At 42.6% G+C, this 21055-nt stretch overlaps 1 protein-coding gene across 4 annotated transcripts; it reads right to left on the bottom strand.

The window, feature by feature from the left end:
• Positions 1–1296: 1296 nt before the first annotated feature.
• Positions 1297–20022, bottom strand: als2b (alsin Rho guanine nucleotide exchange factor ALS2 b). Of its 4 annotated transcripts, none has more exons than XM_053498567.1 (35): positions 19891–20022; positions 18700–18775; positions 18170–18318; positions 16897–17957; positions 16533–16709; positions 16249–16417; positions 12960–13128; positions 12576–12672; positions 11711–11788; positions 11357–11548; positions 10963–11134; positions 10662–10851; positions 10432–10497; positions 9716–9884; positions 9456–9596; positions 9188–9316; positions 7816–7886; positions 7659–7725; positions 7363–7565; positions 7223–7288; positions 7036–7134; positions 6688–6852; positions 6428–6539; positions 6262–6339; positions 5298–5431; positions 5037–5201; positions 4789–4906; positions 4555–4712; positions 3899–4006; positions 3232–3408; positions 3102–3147; positions 2936–2997; positions 2695–2844; positions 2512–2608; positions 1297–2407 (listed from the first exon to the last, which is right to left on the bottom strand). In XM_053498567.1, the coding sequence occupies exons 2-35, from the start codon at positions 18714–18716 to the stop codon at positions 2369–2371; spliced, it is 5091 nt and encodes a 1696-aa protein (XP_053354542.1). In that variant the 5' UTR covers positions 18717–18775; positions 19891–20022; the 3' UTR covers positions 1297–2368. The 4 variants fall into 4 exon arrangements, with proteins under 4 accessions (XP_053354542.1, XP_053354541.1, XP_053354543.1 ...); XM_053498566.1 differs by having other exon boundaries at positions 18700–18772; XM_053498568.1 differs by having other exon boundaries at positions 9722–9884; positions 18700–18772.
• Positions 20023–21055: the final 1033 nt, after the last annotated feature.

Raw genomic sequence — 21055 nt, 5'->3', positions numbered from 1 at the left:
ATGATTTTCTTTAAGAATACACCAAAGAAACTGACTTTATATTACTTTTTTAAATACAGTATTAGAATGTTCATAGTAATACTACAGGAATTCTAATAACTACAATAAATATAAGGGTTTTTATCTAACTGCGTTTTCATGTTAGACATGCCCAGGAATGACAAGCTGTAATAGTCAGAGAGAGAGAGAGTCGAAAAATCTGTACTTTACTTGAGCAGTTTTATTAGTAGACGCAAATATCTGTACTTTCTACTTTACTACATTTGTGCATTCGAGAAACTACCTGCTGACTATTAAACTGTATGTAATTGCATGATCTATTCATGGAATGGTTAATCATATAACAGGCGTTTAAAATCAGAACAGAAGATGGTTGCAGACGGGCAAAAAAAAAGGACATTTGTACAGTCAGAAAGCAACGAGATATTTTACTATGACTTAGTTGCTCTTTTAAGCTAATAGATTCTCATTATTCTCCATACTTCAGTACACTATGAAAGTTAAGTAGGTAGTACTTTAAGGTAAGTACTTTGGGACTTTACTCCAATAGAATTGTAAATGAAGGAGTTGTACTTTTACTTGAGTAATATAATACGTAGGTATCTATACTTTTACTCAAGGAGATGATTTGTATACTTTGCCCACCAATGGGTGTGACGTATCTCAAACATAAGTAATGCACTTCAGCACACCAACACTTTAATTTACTGTTTCAGAAGGAAATGCATCAACGTCTACAATTAAATCACAGCCTAAAAGCCATTTAATTTTTAGCACTTTATTGTAAGTGTAGAATCTTAGTGTTCTCTGAATGAATCCCATTATGGCTCTCTTTTAGGAAAAAATTTAATGTATTCCATATTGATATGCATGTGATGATGAATAATCTATTAACACTAACCAATATGACATGGTGCAATCCAGAAATGGACAGAAACACAGATGAACGCCAATTCGATACCCAGGTGATGCTGTAGCCCCTCGCAGCCGGGGGCCTAGAGAGATCTGATTGGCCGAGCCCTCTCAGCAGGGTGGGATGGGAGGCACTTAGTTCTCCCACATCAATCATGGCTCTACAGGCAATCACCGACATCTATGAGCTCACGCAAGCGGAAGTAGTGGATAGCGCTGTCGGCTGGTGTCACATAGGTTAAAGTAAACATGATAGTCTTCAGCCCTCCCAAACTTTACCTTAGTAGCCTTAATGTTTGAGCCTCGTATTAACAGGGGGAATTGGATAGGACTTAAAAATTTGTGAGAAAATCAGGGGGAAAAAAGAAAGACGGATGAAAAACATTCCATCAGATACTTTATTGCCCTCTGGAGGTAGAAAGACAGTTCTGGACAGAAAGCACTGACTGGGTAAACCGTCACAATGTCTTGGAAAGACAACATTTACACAAGAAGAATTCGAAAAGTAGTTCATGATATTTCACTGCTGAGCGAGTTTCAAATGATTTTCCACTGTGTCATTTCGTTACTTCAGAAAGACAAGTGTCAATATATTAGTTTATCCACAGATAATGTACAGATTATTATCCACAGATTTTGTACAGATTATCATTCACAGATTTTGTACAGACAAGCAACCAGACGTTTACCTTAAATAAATAAAACCTCAGCTATTAAAAACAATCACGTCAGTATCACTGTCAGTTCAGAATACTGTAAAAGGTATTGCTGTATGCAACACACTCACTATCTGCATCTCTCTCACTCATACACAGTCTTGTGCACACACGATTTTCGCACAAGGAGAAAAAAAAAAATTCACATTTAAATAGGTGTGCGTCTGTGAGAGAGTTAAACATCTGGCTTATAGTAAAGATGAAAAACAAAATCTAAAATAACCGTGGCACGAGAGCAACTTCAAGTCTGTTTAAATAGTGTTCGACAAGAATAACCGAGCGAATGCACCTCGGATAAAACACTTTCACAGGAACAGCATGAGCAGCATGTGACCGCCCCCAATGACATCATCCAATCCCTCCTTCAGGTATATAACTAGGCAAACTTCAACCTTTAGTGCTAAGAAACAGGATTCGTGTATCTCAGGTGTTGCACTGAAAAAAAATGTGTAAAGGCGAAAATATTGGCACCCTCGTGCGACTTCATGCATCCAGATGTTCTTATTTCACAGGATTGCTGATTTAAAGGTTAGATTTCAAAATCCACATTTAAGTACACATATAAAGGTTAAGGTCTGAAAGCAGACAAAACAACCAAACAAAAAACAACAACAAAAAAAAAAGACAACGGAATGAACAGGAAGAGTTTTTCCCTGTCAGGTAGCTGCATTGCGATCCTGGCCACGCCCACGATCAGCTCATCACGTGTCAGTCCATGATTTTGCTCATCGTCGTGCTTCCTATGTGATCTTCTCATGCTGAATTTGATAATAACATGCCTGACAGGACAAAAAAATAATAATCAGATGTGAACTTTTTGGTTAATTTTTGGTTTTATAAAGTTTTTTTTGTGTGTGTGTGCACATGTGTATGTATGCGGTACCTTTAACGTGGTGAACATGATGCCGTGCTCTCCGTGCTGCACACATGGGTCCATGAGGTCCTCTATCAGACTGACCTCTGACCCCAGGTTCCTTATTCTACCAAAGAGAAAGAAAACATTTACAGTCTGTCTCTCAGATTAAAAACAAACCAGACTGACAGAGTGTGCGTGTGTGTGTGTTACCGAGCACGCAGAACGACATAGAGAAAAACAGGAAACAGATCATCCATGGACCACAGGAAGTCCTGTTTAAGTAAGGCAAGCACTTCCTGGGTTATCTCCTCGAAGGTCAGCTGGATGACCTGCAGCTTGTCAGAGGGAGTGAATGTTGTGCTGAAGGACAAAAACAAACAAACATAAAGCTTGTCAAGGAAACTCTACAACTTTTGAAGAGTAGCTCGATAGCTCAGACAGGATTTCCAACCTGATTTGTTGCAGTGTCTCAACAGCTGAAGCAAAACAGGCGTCTTTAGTGCCGGGCAGGACCTACACAAGGACACACACACACACACACACACAAATACAGTATAGATAGAACTGATTTCCCTCGAATATAGTAAAAAAAGAAATGCTGTACACAAAATGTCTACCTGTTGCTTTTCTCCATGTGCTGTGACAGTCACGGGCCAGAATTTCCTAGAAAAGCAGAAATGCTGATGAACATGAACAGGGTGGGACATGATCGATGCCTGCGTGTGTAGTTTGATGTGCGTATCTTACTGTTGCACTCCGAGAAAGGCGAGAAGAGCGAGGTCGGGCTGCTTGTTAAGACGCAGCACACAGTCCCAGTACACGTCGTCCTCTTTCTCCTTGTCCAGAGCGTAGAGTGTGAAAAGAGGCGGGTAGAGACGCGGGAGCAAGACGGGCAGGAGCAAGGCGGAGCTGCTGACCACACGCCTGCGGAGGGAGAAGGTTTTTGACACAGTCTTTGAAGTAACACGACAAGACGAAGTACTTTTCCATTTTAAGAGATGAGCTGGATGAGGTAATGGCTATCTACACCCGCTATACCGCAAGTGAGAACAGGATACGTCATGGAAATGAGAGGAAAACAATCGATTCAGTAATGTATCATGATGATTCGTGTAGTCACAATTTTTCTTTTTCATTCATGTAATTATTTGCATAGGCGTTAATGTTGCTGTTCCTCTATAATCCTGCAGGTGGCACACTCTAAACTATTCACACAGAACTGCAGTCAGAATTGTAACAAATTGGGATGTTTATAAAATCTTGATCCTGACAGAAACGCAATACAAATCAAATCAGCACCGAGGTATCGTGATAATATCGTATCAGGTGATCCCTGGTGATTTCCCGTCCCAAGTACGCAACGTTTAAACACAACTTGAAAAAGCAATGTGTGCGTCCTGATTGTGATTCTCACCCTGGTTTCGGAGACTCGAGCTCACTGCTGGTCGACTTCGATTCCTTCTTTTCGTTTGGAGCCTCGACCAGCAACCCGCCTTCCTCCGGAAGATCAGGAAACAGGAACCTACAACACACACACACACACACACACACAAAACATCTAAACTTGTCATTGATCACACACTTGGATACTTTTTCCTTGTACTCCATTACACCCTACAAATACATACGTAACCTTTTACTTCACTACATTTCTACATACATTTGCGCGACCAGTAGAAAATGAACAAATCACACTCCGAGACGACTCGTTCTTCTGAGTCACATTAAAGACTCGTTTAAAAAAAAAAACACTTTCACTATGACTTAAAACCGTGGTGCTAAAAAGGTTGGAGACCACTGATCTAGGGTAACTCCACTTGTACTTAAGTAAAGTATTTGTGTACTTTCCCCAACGCTACTTATTTGTCTTGATAAAATCCAAGTAAGCGACAAACAACGTGGGGTGAAAATGTTAAGAATATCCAACCATTATTCTTGACTCACTCTTCTCTTTATTTACACGCAGCGTGACCTTTTTTGTGATGTAACCTCATTACGGTATGAATTTATACGAATATAAAATCTTTTAAAACACCACGTAGATCAAGAACCACACACGGACGCGCACACCTGACGATCTGAAAGATGCGGCTGAGGTAGGATTTGATCTCGTTGACGGCTTGCTGCAGCAGCCTGCGGTTCGCTCCGACGCCCACGTACGTCATGCGGTACACGGCTACCAACGTCTCTACAAGCCGGCCCAGCGGGTGCAGGGGTGTGTCACACGCCTGGGACCGAAGAACAGATGTCAGGTACATACAGGAAGATCTGTACTGTAGTCAGGGGGCGGCGCTCGGGACTTACCTTAATGAGATAGCGGCGGATGGTCTCGTACTTCTCCAGCGTGACAGGTCCGTCGTGCTGAGGGATGAACTCCAGGCTCTCCAGGGTTTTATTATGGGAACGACTCAGCAGCTCAGGACTACAAACACACACACGTACCCACAAACTGGATGGTTTTGTCCTTACAGTGCTTATTTATAAAACAAAAACGTTTTTAGGATTGTCTCAGTGTCTTTAAAACAGTCCTCCGCCAGAGAGTCAGACTCTACCTGTCTCTGTGTTGTCTTCTGTTCGTGGTCAGCGCTATAGCGATGTTGTCCCAGGCCGCTCTGGTCTCTCCCTGTCCCGGTGTGTCACACCCCAGCCGGCTCCAGCACTCCCCGAACACCGCCTTCCACTTGTCCTCGGGGTGTACTGAGAACTGACCCAGTTTACTGCGCAAGCATGGAATCAAACACACTACACATGAACATACCTATATGCACATTGTAAGTATTAGTAAAAATGATGAAAATGTAAAACAAACCTACAGCGCACGACTCTTATCCTTGTCCGTGTCGTACAGGTTGGGTTTGTAGTAGGACCCTGAAATCTTCAGACCGGTTCCCCAAACTCCGCTGATGGAACCCTCGATGTAGTCGCCATTTGGCATCGTCAGAGTGCCCTAGAGAGCGAGAAGGCAGAGCGGGAACCTTTGAATGAAACCTCAAGAGCAAGGAGGTGTCTTGTTTTATTACAAACACGCCTGAGTTTCTGAGAAACATTTAATTTAAATTATAGAAATCAGCAAGATATTCACATATGACAATGAAGAAGTAAAACTTGTTGACATTCAAAGAAGACTTTAAGCACAGTATGGTGATGAGACTTTTAGCTGCAGTAAACATCTGTAAAGTGCAAGCACGTTTTAAAGAAGCCTGTACATCGACGAACGAACGACAATCACGGCCGAGGATGCGGGAGCTCGCTGCAGTGAACATTCAGCGGATGGAACGCTCGATCCTTAAAAAAAATTTAAATAATCCACCGATACCTTGTCGCCAACTTGCGGAAGAGACGCATCTGTTTGTGGGAACTGTACACACGATCATTCACCAACACCACTTACGTTACAGGAATTCAGCTGGGAGTTATCGCTATGTGTTCCTGCGAGGCCAGCGTTACAAACGAGTAGCAGGCCGTCCAAACATGGCACCTTGATGGTATCCAAGCACTAGTGAATCACTGGGATAAGTGCATAAGTGTAGAAGGGATTATATAGAGAAATAAAGGGAGTTTTAACCCTCATTACTGTTATGTTCTGTTATTCTGCACAAACAGAAGTCCCGGTTTGACTCGAACGCCCCTATGTAGATCACTATTAACTGTAGATGACATTTTGTGTCATGAAAACTGAGGTCCCTCTGTGAACGAGGAGCGACAGCGAGTGTGTGTGTGTGTGTGTGTGTGTGTGTGTGTGTGTGAGTGTGTGTGTGTGCGTGCATATAAAATCACCTTTCCATTTAGAGTCCAATCTTCTGAGAAATCCCCCTCGAACGTGGTGTCGTCTTCTGAAAGTAAAACGCCGGTCCCCTGAGCGTGTGAAAGAAAAAGAAGAGACAGTGATGCAACACAAAAAAGTGAGGACATGTCACAGGAAACGTCCACGTTCGGATCTTACCATCATTTTATTGTCCCTGAAAGCTCCCTCGTAGTAAAGACCAAACTGTGTGACGATGACGCCGTTGCCCTGCTTCTGATCATCCTGCCATAAACCCATGTACTTCTCTCCTCTGATATCACACACACACACACGTTAAAAATGCCAGGACCTACAAGTCCATCACGGATACAAATATTTTCAAATAGTGTAAAGGTATATATTTTAATCATTCACTTTATTAGGAACACCTCAGAGGGTTCAAATTGACATTCTCTCACCTTGTGATGTCATCGAACACGCCGTAGCCAGTTTTCTTGTCGTTCAGCCACTGGCCGATGAAGACGCTCGGGGACGTGGAGTTGAGCTTGCCGCTTCGCAGCATGCCATGGCCGTGACGCATGTTATCCTGAAACGAGCCCTCATACACTTCTCCTGTGGCGTATCTACAATCACACACACAATAAAGTTTACATTAAAAAGGAATAAAAGACTTTGTGCTGGATGTACACATTAAAGAAACTACTCAGCCCTTAGGTGGTAACATTATCGCTCTGGTTGATTGTTTTCCTATAATAGCACACCAACAACATGTTTTATTCCTTCTTGTTGTCTGTTGAACTCAGCACCTGAAAATCCCAAATCCGTGCATCCTGCCGTCTTTCCATTGGCCCTGGTAATGATCATTCTTGTTAAGGTTCTTGTTAGGAACAATATAGTCGCCAAATCTGAAAAAAATTTAATAAATAAAAATGAATACTGTGATATCTACTGCATTATCCACATGCAACATGCAAACAAAGAAATGCAACCAACCCGTCCTCGAGTCCGTTCTTAAACATCCCGGTGTACATCCTTCCATCTGGCCATTTTATTACGCCCCTATAACACACAAGCAACCAATCAGCTCCTTCTCATCATGAGCAGGAGCCCCGCCCCTTTCCCAAGACACCCACCTCCCGTGAGGCTTCCCTGCCACCCAGCGTCCCTCGTAGACCGCGTCTTTCACCCTGCTGTCCTTATAGAAGGTGTAGGAGGCGGTTCGGGAAATGGGCGGGTCTGCTCTCAACCCCGCCCCGGATGTAGGAGGGGCTGTGTGTAACCCCGCCCCACTCAGTGCCTGCTCCACAGCCTGGTTAATAGCACGCAACCACTTTGCCTAAAAAAAGTGCAAGAGTGCAAGCCGTCCAGTCAAGAGCGGAGGAAACAACACAAGATTATCCCGAGCCAGGAAGTCCGAGCGATGTGTTACCTTTTCAGATGGCGAGGACGCCAGCAGCGTGAAGCTCTCCTCAGGTGAGGTCAACTTTAACCCGTACCTAACGTAACCCGAAACACAACACGTTTACATACAGCGGTCATGACATACACTCTTTAGCAAGGGAGTACGACTGAACCAGTGCACTCACAGGCCAGCGTTCTCGTCTGACATCGGCTCCACCCAGAGCGTCGCCAACGGGAAGACGTGATGAGTGGAGAACTGAGGAGCAGCGCAGGAGGGACAAATTCATACATAAGTTCATGACACGAAAATGAAGGCAGGACATGCCAAAAAGGACAGGTTTCATCGACGGCATGCTGGCACACATAGCAACATAAAAGGAGATAATCACGCAAGCACGTGTGCTGCACGTTACATCACGTACTAACCACTGTGTCAATGCTGATCTCGTCGGTGCGCATCATTTAATACCAAAGCACTGAATTTTTTACATACATGTAATTACTCATACGTCCAATTTTTCTGTTTTATGTAGAAAAATGTAGAATTTAATTTACAGTTATGTAAGGAGCCTCCAGCGTCAGAGGCGGAACTGTTAAACATTCCAGACATAGAACAGACACAAGTTTAATAAGAGGAATAAAAGACTTTGGGTTTTGCTTTAAGAAAAAAAAAAATCAACCTTGCAAGATTATCCCATGTAATCGTTGATTATTTTCTTAGAACAGCGTGCCTTGAAGTGTTTTATTCCTTTATTTAAGTCATTTGACTGATCAGCATATTTACAATAGAGTATGATGTACTGTATGTATTGTGCAGTCCTCACTCGCGCGCACACACACTCGCGCACGTGCTCTCGCGCACACTCTCGCGCACACTCTCTAAATCCCAGAAACTGAAAAATTTAGGTATCAGGGTAAAACTAATACCGAGGGAACAACTAACACTGGGACTGTCTCTGACAACCAAAGGACGGATAAAGTAACCATACTGCAGCATTCACGGGGGACAGGCCGGGGGAGGGGGGGGGGAGGACAACCACGGGACAGGATAGGGCTTGGATCAGGCACTTGTGTGCCATTGGCTCCGAAAAGACACAACGCAGCAATGGTTCTTCCTCTATAACCCCTTTGACATTTAACAGGAAAACTAATGTGTGACACACGTAGTGTATCTCTTATTAATAGACAATAGTCAATAATTTTATCGCTAATCTCGACACCTTTACCCCGGGCAACCTTCTACATCATAACGACATCCTGGCAGTCGCATTTATTCCAAAAGACGTCCCTGTTCTTGCATATCAGAGCAGATCACTGTAGCGCTGAGCCCAGCCCTGAACACTTAGGGAAGCTGTGCTAAAAAAAAGAATAAAAATATCTAGTTTATTATTTTTTTATCTTACGATTATTCATACTTACAAGCCCCTTAGAGGCAAACATTCCCTACCGGGACAGAAATAAAACATCAGACACTCAGATTTCCCTCGGGAGCAGCAGATCAAAGCAGATCGGAGGGGGAAAAAGCAGGGATGTGGTAAACACAGGGACGGAGGATACCTGAGCGTGGACGAGAGCGTCGTTGAAAAGGATGAACCAGTTGACCGAGAAGCGCCCGGCGTTCTGCAGGGTCAGGGCTTTGTTGCCGCTCTCACACACCAAGCGGCGAGACGGTTTCCGCAGAGAGTCCTGAGATAACAGTTGATGATAAATACGCTTCCCATACTCTGAACACTTCAACTCCTAGAATTTCTAGTTTATCTTTAACCGTGTCTACAAGCACAAAAATAATAAGAAGTACATGATGACTGATTAAGCCATCTCTCACCGTCATCTTTCCTGGAAAGCTCTTCCAGAAGTGCAGCGTATATTCCGCTTCCTTCCTCTTCCTCTTAAGATGAAGAGCCAGAGACTCGTACTTGGAGCAGGCCTCCTGCAGCTTCTGATGGTCCGCACAGAACTGAGGGGCCTTTACATACAACACACACACACACACCACATACAGCTATTAACTGTTAAAGACCTACATAATATATTTTATCATTGTCTACATGTTTTGCAATGTGATTGACACAGTACTAAGCTTACATGTACCGGATCGTAGCAGGAGGCAAGTTTGAGCAGCAGGTGGCTGTACTCGTGCAGATGACGGACGGGAAGGTAAAAGAGATGAGCCAGAACGTCGGCCGGCATCGCGCCATCTTCTGTACACTCGGACAGTTTTTGCACCGTCTCCACACCTTTTCCGAACACATCCCTAAACAACAAGAAGAGTTCGGAAAACTACGTTATATCTCCCAAAATTTGCCGACAGCAGGATTTAGAGCATATCTAAGATGATGAATACAAATCCATAAAAGGATTCTTGAAGATTCTTCAAAAATCTAACTTGGACAGTTTTTGTCTTGTAGTGTAGCAGAGTGATTCGCTTTAAAAGGTCCCATATGTGACAATATTTTAAATATTCTTCAAATAACACATCTCTTCCTCTTCCTGTCATTATAATAATAATAATTATTATTATTATTATTGTTATTATTAATATTATTATCAGACTCCCTGTTTCCCAAACACACCATTTCAGTGTTTATGAAACTTATACATACTTTTATATATATGTGTGTGTGTATATATATATATATATATATATACACACACACAGTAGCCTGTCCCGAAGACTTAAGGCATACGAGACGGGACGTTTCCTTAAAAGGGGGGCAATCCATTGCAGGGCAGGTAGCTCATTACCTAAGATGAGTGACAACCTTACTGACCAAGTCCAGACTCGCAGCACAGTGACTTACTGGCAAGGTTTAACGAGTGCCTGAAAGCCGCCCATGACCAGCATGTTTCCCACTGCAGCGCAGAACCTAGAGACAGGGACAAACAGGAAATTACAGATCCTTATTAGATTACTGATTCATTCTGGCATTTGGCTTTCTGTAATATCAGAATATTAGTGTGTTATTATGTCTTAATATGACCTTAGATTCTCTCTCTCTTTGCATGTGTGTGTGTGTGTGTGTGTACTTGCTCAGAATATGTGTCCAGGAACAGATGTGCGTTGTCAACTAGCACCAGGCCTCTGAGATCACGCGAGCGACGCAGGAAGCAGGTCATGGCCGCGGAGTTCTGACCCGTCAGCTGTGACAGGCGGCTAAATCGGCCAATCAGATTCTGGAGGAGCCCCGTGCACGGGGGTCCCAGCGCAGAGCTTAAAGAATCTACAAAAAAAAAAAAATGCTTATTATCATAGAGTGCCATAGTTTTCATCCCTTCCTTATTTTTTAAATAACGCACAAAAATAAATAAATAAATAAATAAACACAGTGTACCCAGGTTAAGCAGCGGCTGCAGCAGCAGGGTCTTAATGCTGGTCAGTTTGCAGTAGAACTTTCTCTCGGCCGCTGCCAGCTCGTGCAGGCTGGCGATTAAACCCACAACGCTGCGGTCGGCTATCGCTGCACACACCTGTCCACCTGCGCTCACGCTGCTCACGTAGCCCAGCTACATCACACACACAAACACACATACATACAACAGTACACAACAGCAAAACGTCAGCAACCTCACCTTGCAAAGACAAAATAATAATTTGATGTACAAGTGTATTATTACAAGAGTTTATTACTAAACAAAAGGGTTAAAAAAAAAAGTGTGAGATGATATACATAATATTGACATCATGACTTTACATCGTCCAACGTGATAAAGTAACGAGTCACTAACGTTCATGCAGAAGGGCAGGAGTACAGGTTGCTGTGTGTAACCTCCGCTCTCCTCCTGGGCCGTCTCATCAGAGCTCTCCTTCACCTGCTGACCGCTGTAGTAGAGAATTGGTTGAAGGCAATCTCCGTCAGCCAGTAGGAGGGTGTGATGCTGCCCTGCTGCCACGTCCCATACACGAATCCCCTCCGACAGCTACAGATCCATAGGGAGGACAAAACCGAGTAAGAACGAACGAAGGACGTGTTGTGGACGTGTATATAAAAAAAGGGCCTCTACAATCTAAGCAGTTGATTATGAACTAGCATAATCCTTGTAAGGACAGTGTGTGTGAGTGTGAGTGTGTGTGCGTTATACCTTGGCTGGACGAGGGATGGTGCTGGGGGATTCCATGTGCCCCAGTTGACCAAAACTGTTACTGCCCCAGGAGTACACCTGCCACCCAACACACATATTTAACCTTTAAACACTAAACACTGCTCATGAAAAAGTAACACACACACAGTTCTGATCATCCTGTCACACACATCTACAGTGGACCCTTGGATTGTGAGTAACCAGGTCTGCGAGCATTTTTTGCAAGCTAAGCGAAAATTTTAAATACATTGCAACTTGATAAACAAGCGAGGGCTTGATATACGAGTACTGTAGTACGTGTCTGCTTAGACTGCCGAGCATCTCGTGATTACAAATGAGCCAATGGTTCTTCTCTTTCACGCGCTGCAGGATTGTGGGTAATGGTCTTCCATGCAAAAGCAATACTGTAGAGAGGGTCATTGTTAAAGATCCAGTTTCAAGAGTCTCTCTCCGTCAGAAAGCAGTGTTTTAGTTACTGTGTATAAGTCGTCCTACACAGTAGCTCCCTCTCTTCTCCTCTCGACTTACTTTCGGCTTTACACATACACAAGCGTGTATACGCGCACAAACACACACACACACACACACACACACACACTAACGGAAACACTGCTCTGTCTGGATTCTTTTTTAATGGTAACATGCAGGTTAATTTGTCGTATTTTTACTTTATATTTTGTATTAATTATTTGTATATAAATATTTTTAAACGAATCATCATCAGAGTGTGCATTATTTCTTACAGGGAAATTCACTTTGATCTACAAGTGTGTTAATATACAAGCATCATCCCGGACTTACGATCGCAATCCAAGGTTTAACCGTACTTTTTTTCTCTAATATCAACACACAAACACACACACACCTGTGACTGCGCCGTCAGGGCGAGTGAGTGAAGAGCACCTGCAGCCACTTTCACTACCTCTTTACCACTCAGGCTCTTAATACACAACGGCTGCAGTCTGCGCAAAGGAAAAAAAAAACAACAACAACGTGATTATTCATTTAACAGGATCATGCAAAATTCACATGGTAGTTTGATTTGATTTCAATGCTTTCAAGATTGGTGTTCTGTCTATGTATTCCAGGATTACTGGCACGCACAAACAGTCATGACAAGCTGAAGAGCTGGTCTAATATTCGAAAGCTTGAATTATTAATGTGTGAAGAAAAAAACATAAATGTCACGGTTTATTTTTAAGAGTTATGCTGTGCGAGTGCGTTTAGACATGCAGGACGATTCTGCTACCTGGGCAGGACATCTCCGTGTCCGAGTTGTCCTTCTTGACCGTGTCCCCAGCTCCACACCTCCGTCTGCAGAGAGGGCAAGCGGGCGTCTGATTCGGCCACGCCAGCCGGGGCGAGGGCAACGGCACGGTCACGCGGGCGATTCACCCTCCGTAAGAGACGTGGGGACACTGCGAGACAGAGAAAAAGAGGAAAACAAAGGGAGCTATTTACATAACTTAAATAAGGACATGATAAGTATGTTACTATTACCAGGAATTACTGAAAGTTGATTATTTTACCATAACAGCATGTTTTGGAACGTGTTATTCCTCTTTTACCACAGCAATTTTATATATATTATTAGATAAGTCAAAGAATAAACCTCATACTTTTCATTAAGTGACGCATACATGTTTGAATAAAAAAAAAAACTATAATAATAATGCAAAGAATAAACTGATCTTGCCTGAGGATTGCCCTATTAGACACTGGTACTGGAGACTCCTTCCACAAATGTTAAATAAATAGCTCCTCCTAACTTCAGTGCTTTCGAAATGTACACATTTTTCGTTGTTACACATTTGTTTCAGTCTCATATTATGTGGAGACCCACTACACTGTTACTACAGAAACGATGAGAGGCGTTCAAGTCAAACCGAGACTTCTGATGACATTTCTGGTGCACGAAGGTGTGAAGGTGTACATGGGGCTGTACATCCATGAATGAAGACCCACTTGCACATTACAGGGACTTGGCTGGGAGTTATTACCACACCCCGCTCCAAGCCATTTCCACATGTCTGGCCGATTAAACGAGTTCCTGGGTGGCCAGCGTTTCAGACACAAAGAAGCAGGCAGTCTAATTATGGCTCCCGCGTACTGAGAAAAAAAAAAGTGCCCATGACTCCGTTCACCTGGAATCTAATTGCACACTCATAAACGAGTATTAAAAAAAATGTACAGCGCCATCTGTTGAATTTTGGAATGAACTATGATTTTTACGTCTTATCGTGAAGTGCGTGGAATGAAAGTGCGGTGCAAGAAGTAGATTAAAAATTGTGCGCTCATAAGCGTGTATAAAAAAAAAAGGACAGCGCCATCTATTAATTTTTGAGATGAACTAAGGATTTTTTTTTCAAGGTTGATTTTTTATTATATAAGGGCGCTTTCCAGTTAAATTTCAAAGTAGCATATCTACCTTTCCAATGGTCTGACTGCGATGAAACAAAACCTATATAAGCTCAGCGGAATACTCCTACGAAACCCACTTAAAAACCATTCAGTAATTTTTTGTGATGCGTGCACAAACAGACAGACAGACAGACAAAAATCTCAATGTGTTCTATTACTCATTCCTCAAATAATGTTTCCGCAAATATTTTCAAATGTACAAACACACAGGTTTATTATATGTATAAGAACAGATTAGAGTGGTGCGTTAATGTTAACACTATTATATTTGCCTTACAGCCAGAACTACCCTTAGAGCTGCTGTTAGGGCTAAAACTAATCAATACTTTCTGACCAACCAGAATAAAAAAATTCAAAAGCACCGTTATGATACACTAGAGACAGAGAGAGCTTTTAAAGTAATTTTAAAGGTTAATGAACTGAAGACTGCTCAAGTATGTCCTGATACTCGTTATCAGTACCAGGATCAATGTCTATACGTTTTAGACTTTAATTTGGCAATTCCATCCGAGGAAGTGTTTTACTGATCACGAACTCACATGAAACGAGTGTTAGAGTCATCATTTACCTTTTGTCATGTTATACGCAAAGCTGATAAATATTAAAATATGATTCACCGCCGTATAATTTACTTCAGATCAAATCTTTAACAACCTGACCAAGCTCTCTTCTCTCATCCAGCTTCACAGTACGAGACAAACATAAAACAAAAGCGAATGGCTCAGTGTGTTCACATGAATAATTCACCAACACAGCCAGGAAACAAATGGCATCGACAAAACACACACACACACACACACACACACACACACACACACACACACACACACACACAGGCTGCAAGGTAGAGCATAAATCGGAGATGCACACACACACACACACACACACACACTAGCAGACACGCGCTGCTGTCACGCTGTGCTTTGTTCCGTCCCTGCAGAGGTCCATCTGTTGTTTGGGAGGAAGGTAAGAACAGTAAAGGGGAGAAAGTTAACGCTGAAGGATGGCAAGGTGATAAACTCCTTGCTCTGAGAATAACTATAAACTTATCAAAAGTATGATGATTTATTCCTCAATATTAAAAGAAATATATACGCAAACTTCTGTGGTATAAGAGCAATGAAACAACTCCCGATGTGCTGTCACGGGAGAATAATCAAGGCTGAAGCAGTGCCAGTAACTCAGCTTCATCGCACCACCACATTAGCGATAATTTTCCTATTATAGCACGCCGCGCCGTCTACACGCCTTCGCCTATTCCGTCCCTGGAATGCTACGGGATGCATTTTATTCTTTCCGTTTTTTTATTTTTCTCTTCTGCGAATCTTCTTTTCTTGTGATTTCACTTCTGTGTTTTATTTTTAAAACAGAGTCATGCTTGAAATGAGAACTCACTCTAAAAACACTCCAATTATTAGCACCCTTTAACAAAATACGCAAAAAACACTGTTGTGTAAAAGATTCCAATTTGTGGCAAAATTATTGATATCTTCAAATAATAGTCGAAAAGGGTCAAAAGTAAGACTGGGCTAGAGAGCAACGTAAAAATGAAATGATGTCATGACACGAGTGTCATTGTAGTATGATTTTTAATATTTATTATTATTATTATTATTATTAATATTTTTATTATTATTATTAATATTATTTTACAAATGAATGGACCTAAATTGTAAGAACCTGATTTGATTTTTATTTCTTTTTAATTGAAACCTTTTTTCCCCAGTGTCATGCCCTGAACAAATGTTTTGAAGGGTGGTGAAGGAAAAAAAAATATAGAATTGAAATTGCTTTTAGTCACCGGGACATAAAGACAAAAAAAAGAAAAAAAGACAGAAATAATTAATAAACCAAGGACATGCCAGGAATCGTAGTCTTGCTAAACGAAATGAGGATAAAACTACACAGCGTTCTTGCAGGATATGTTCATGAAGGGTGCCAATAATTTCAAACACCAAAAACTAACAGCAAGGCGTACAATTATGCATGAAGCGCTTCACTGAGAGAACGACAGAACCATAAAAACAATCACATACCTACATGCAGAGGTGCATACACATGTACTGTACACACACACACACACACACACACACAGGCGAGGGTGTGTGCAAACTTACGCATGTGGTGGTATAAGATATGGAGAGCGCATGTACCCTGTGAGAGCAGGCCGGGGAGCGAGAGGCGTCGACTCAGACCCTCGGCCTCCTCCTCGCGGATGTCGCTGAGACTCGAGCTCTTCTTGCCTTGTTTGTGCTCCTCCTGACGCACCCTCTCTTCACCTGGACCCTGAACACACACAGACACACATAATCGGATTGTACAGTTTTAATTTGTAGTGTCCAAGTATTAGTACTTGTAACCAAAACAAGGATTTTACACTGGTTTAAATTTTTACGCTCACCCAGTAGCTGATGACTTTCCTCAGAGAGAGGGCCTCGTACGTGGACGCGACTCGTTCCCCTACAGCCGACGCGTACGAGACCACCAGGTTGTTCAGGGCGGAGCCCATCGGGGTGACCGACTGTGCCACGGGGGTTGGGGGGTCCGAGGTGAAAACACCAGCAGGCTCAGGGAGAATCTGTGAGATTAGAATTTAGAATCAGATTTCCGGAAATGAGACAGACGGAGAGAGGCATCGCATGTTACAGCAATTCGGAAACACCCTGGTTCGTACCTATAAAGACGCGACCGTTGTATACAGAACAAATAAATTGCAAACCCCGCTTTCTTGTTACGTTACACACAACACTCTGAGAGGCACTCACCTGTGCACACGGAGCTGTACTCGGCGTCTTAGCCGCTTGCTCAGCCAGAGTCTGATCCGAAAGCCTCTTCAGGTAATCTTTGAGCGCCTGCTCGTCTGGGTACTGAGAGGATTTGGGGCCTGTCCCGGGAAACCCTTGAGCGGTCTTTGTGTTCTCCGTCTCATGAGTGCTTGGCTCTGTGGCTGCTTCAAACACATCACCGTTAGTCATCGGATCTTGAGCTCGCTCCAGGTTTTTTAAACTTGACTGAACAAGCGCTTCTCCTGCAATTTGAACCTCATCCCGCGATTCAGGGCTCGACGTGGACGAAAAGGCGGACCTCAGGGTCTGGGTGCGTGTCGTTAAAACCGGCTCAGATGGGGAAATTTTCATCTTGCCCCTCGAACTAGGAGTACCCTGAACTAGGCCATGTTCCAAAGCAGATTTGTTGTCGTCTTCATCGAGTTCCACCCCCAGGGGGCAGTAGTGGTTGTCTGAGATGATGACATGATCCTCCTTGTCGGTCATGGTGTAAAGTGATTGATTGCACTGGCCGCATTTGTCCTCGGGAGGTCTGCGTGGGTCATGAGGAGGGGACGGGCAACGCACAAGCGCGAGACTGTGTGAGGCTCCACACGCCACCTGGAGTACATGCCTCCCGGCTAGGTGCTCGACCTTCAGCGGCTTCCAGACAGGAAAAGACGCGGTGTGCAACCCCAACTGGCAGCCAAAGCCCCATGACCACACTTCGTGCGCAACCGAAAGTGCCAGCGTGTGCTGCTCACCGCACGCCAACTCCAAAATCCTTACCGGTCTCGAGGGCGCGGTCTCACTCTCCATCACGCCCACAGGCGTAGGATTGGGGACGACCGAGAGTCCTGACAGACCGCACTGACCGTGCGCGTTGTCCCCCCACATGTGCACGGCTCCGTCCTCCGTCACCGCCCCATTGTGGGAGGTCCCCGCTGCCACGGAAACCACGCGCTTCTCGCTGAGCCCCGCCTCCAGAATGGGGTCTGTCGTTTTCAAAGACGACAGGTTCTGTTTCCATGGTAATTCTCCAAAACTGTACACCTGCCCACCTGACCGTGGTTAAATAAAGACTCCGTTAGTTAGTCAGCGACCCAAATGCATACGATTTACTCAAACACCTGCTTCAGTAACAAGATCATATCACTAAAAGTGTGATGCGATAAAGATAAACAGATGAAACGAGACAGTATGAGATAGCTGGTCAAGCAAAACAGCAAACAGAGGATAAAGTTTAAAGAGAGTTTATAACCCGTTCTCTTACCCTCCAACAGCAGAACTCCGTGTTTAGCCCCGAGGGCAGCCTGAAGCACGGGCCGAGAAAGGAGCAGTTTCTCTGGAGTGACGCTGTAGGAGTAACCTCTCCATGTGTGCAGAACTCCTCGCTCCTGAGAGCGTTTCTCCTCACCCAAACTGCACACACACGGAGATTACTGCACATTTTCAATCCCTTTAGCATTGTTTTACAACGTACAAGGACATAAAAATCAGTAAAGACGATGGATTTAAAAGAAAACGTGTCCAAACCTTTCACTGGTAGTGTATACTGTAAACCTGTGATTTGTACATAAAGTGCACAATCACTGTTAAAGGAATGTAAAAAAAACAAAAACAAAGAAGAAACACTCAATATTCTACACTCTCAAGCCAAACGCTGCGATACGAATCAGACATTACAAGATCTCATGATGCCCCAAAGGCCAGCTCCGGTTAGAATGAACCCTCTGTTCAAAAAGAGAAGCAGATCACTCCCGAGTCATGGTCATGATCTCAGACATGATCAGCAGGTCTCACCTCTTCAGCTTATCCATGGCACCTCATGGCAGGAGACGGAGCACGGTGTAGGAACGCACGCAGACGTCCGAATCTGCTGGAAGACAGTTGAATTTAGTTAGTTTTAGTTAAACAGCATTTATAACAAGATAGCTGAGCCCCCTCACCGTAGTGAATACTTACAATACCCAATAACCAGTCATCTACAGTGATGATATTTGGTCACATCAAAGTTGTTTTTTTGTTTAGACTTTTTTTTTTAAACAAATTGTCTTTCCTTTAACTGTTTTTGTGCGTGCACGCACAGAAGTAAATATAAATTTAAATAATTAATTATTTAAAACTAATTATTTAAATTGCTCAACATATTGTACAAACATATTTTTTGACATTTATATATTACTTTCCTTTCCTTTTCTTATGTCCTTTTTAACTATTTTTATGTTATTTTTATTCTTGTTTTTTTTTTTTTTACACAAAAATTACAATAAAACTGAATATACAAACACACTATGGCTTGTTTTTAGTTAAACAATACTCATAATTTTAATGCACTATTCTAATTAATTAGAAATATCATTGTATTTATCAATTAATAACAATTTCTTATTCTAATAATAGTTGCTAACAAAAATATAAACATTGTAAAAAAAATATACATTTTCTTTTTCCCTACTTCATGTCCAGTTGTTTCAATTTTTTTGGACTTTTTTATACTTTATATACATTTTATTTTTAATGCAACAATATTTTGCCACATCTATACAAGACTATTATTATTATTAGATGATTTTATACTGATCTCATGAAGCAGGTGAGATTAGTAGAAAATAATTTAACAGAGCATATATACCTCCTTAACTTCAACAAATTGTTTCGATCGTAATCTAAATTAACTACATATTTTAAATAAACAAATCTAATAAACAAATTAATAAACATTATTATTACTGCCTAGTGAATGAATGTTCTAGCTAGCCAGCTACAACAGTGGGCCAGTTCCAAACAGCAATCCCGTTTACATTTAGTGCCCTAGGTAGCGCGCACACAGCACTATTAAATCCCTTATATATTGGGAAGGCGATAAAGGGGGCAGTGAGCCATTTGTAACGCGGCCGATGCGATGACAGCGCCTTTGACTATCCTGTGTACTAACGGCTTCTTCACCTGTGCGCGCGACTGTGCAGAAAATCAGCGATTTTGTAAACTCACCGCTCAGTTCCGCGACACCTGATGAAATGTCCAGGGTTTATATGTTCTTCATACACAGAGAGAGAGAGAGAGAGAGCGAAAGAGAGAGAGAGCTAGTCGCGGCAGGATAGGGAGCTGCTGACGACTGTTGTTGTGAAGCTTTGTGCTACGGGACGCGGAGAGGGACAAATCCCGCGACATTTACGAGTTCGCTTTTTTGGTGTATCCGAGCAAAGTCCGGACTTTATTATTTTACTGTATATCATTGCAATAAACTGCGCGTTTCCTACCTTGAAATAAAAATTTTATACACGTCAATAAGCTTTTAGTTTTGTAGTGTATTTGAAGATCCTGGCCCTACATTAGGGCTAAACGCGCTAGATTCCCGTTGGCATCGTTGTCATGGCAACGTTAACGGAAAACGTCACGAGAGCGACCTCATCGTGATCCTCGTACGTTTTTCGCGCGAGGGACTTGAATAGTCGCTACTTTTCAGAATGTCATGTGACAAGAACAAGCCAATCAGCTGTCCCCCTGGATCAGTTAGCGAAGTTCTCCGCGTGCTCTTCCTGCAGTAAGGATGATGAGAAGCATCACAGGAGAGCAAGGTTTTAGACAGAAGGAGAAAGGCTGGCATCTTTCACCTGATTTTAGTCGTGACACTTGAACGAGGCATGATGTAACAATAGTATTTTGTTATTACAGTGTCTTGTTGTGTTGTCCTTTAAGGTCAGTTTGCTTAATCAGTTTAATTCAAGCACAAAAAATTAACTTAATAAAACACCTGTAAACTCTTTTAATGTTAAAAGTTGTTGGAGCTGTTTAGGTCAACAAGCAACAATTTGCAGGCCAACAGTGCCATTACTTTTGCACTAACTTGGAACGTATTATGAATCTTTTAGGCACTTATATGTAAGTTGTTTTAAAGTATAATAATAATAATACAATGGAACCTCAGCATACGAGTGCCCTCCATTGCGAATTTTCGCCTTAAGAATTGAAATATGGCAAGAAATTTGCAACAGCGAACAAAGAAACAAACTGAACACCAGCTAAGTTGCCCGTATAGTTTAGTCAGTTAAAGCCGTTTGAAAAGAGTCAACCCACGATGCCTTAAGCATGCATTCAAAGCTATGTAGTTTTTTGTTGCTTTTTTGTAATATTGGTACTTCACCAAATGGATTAT

This window comes from Clarias gariepinus, chromosome 6 (genome assembly GCF_024256425.1).
Source record: "Clarias gariepinus isolate MV-2021 ecotype Netherlands chromosome 6, CGAR_prim_01v2, whole genome shotgun sequence".
NCBI lineage: Eukaryota > Metazoa > Chordata > Actinopteri > Siluriformes > Clariidae > Clarias > Clarias gariepinus.
This window is presented reverse-complemented; position numbering and strand designations above follow the sequence as displayed.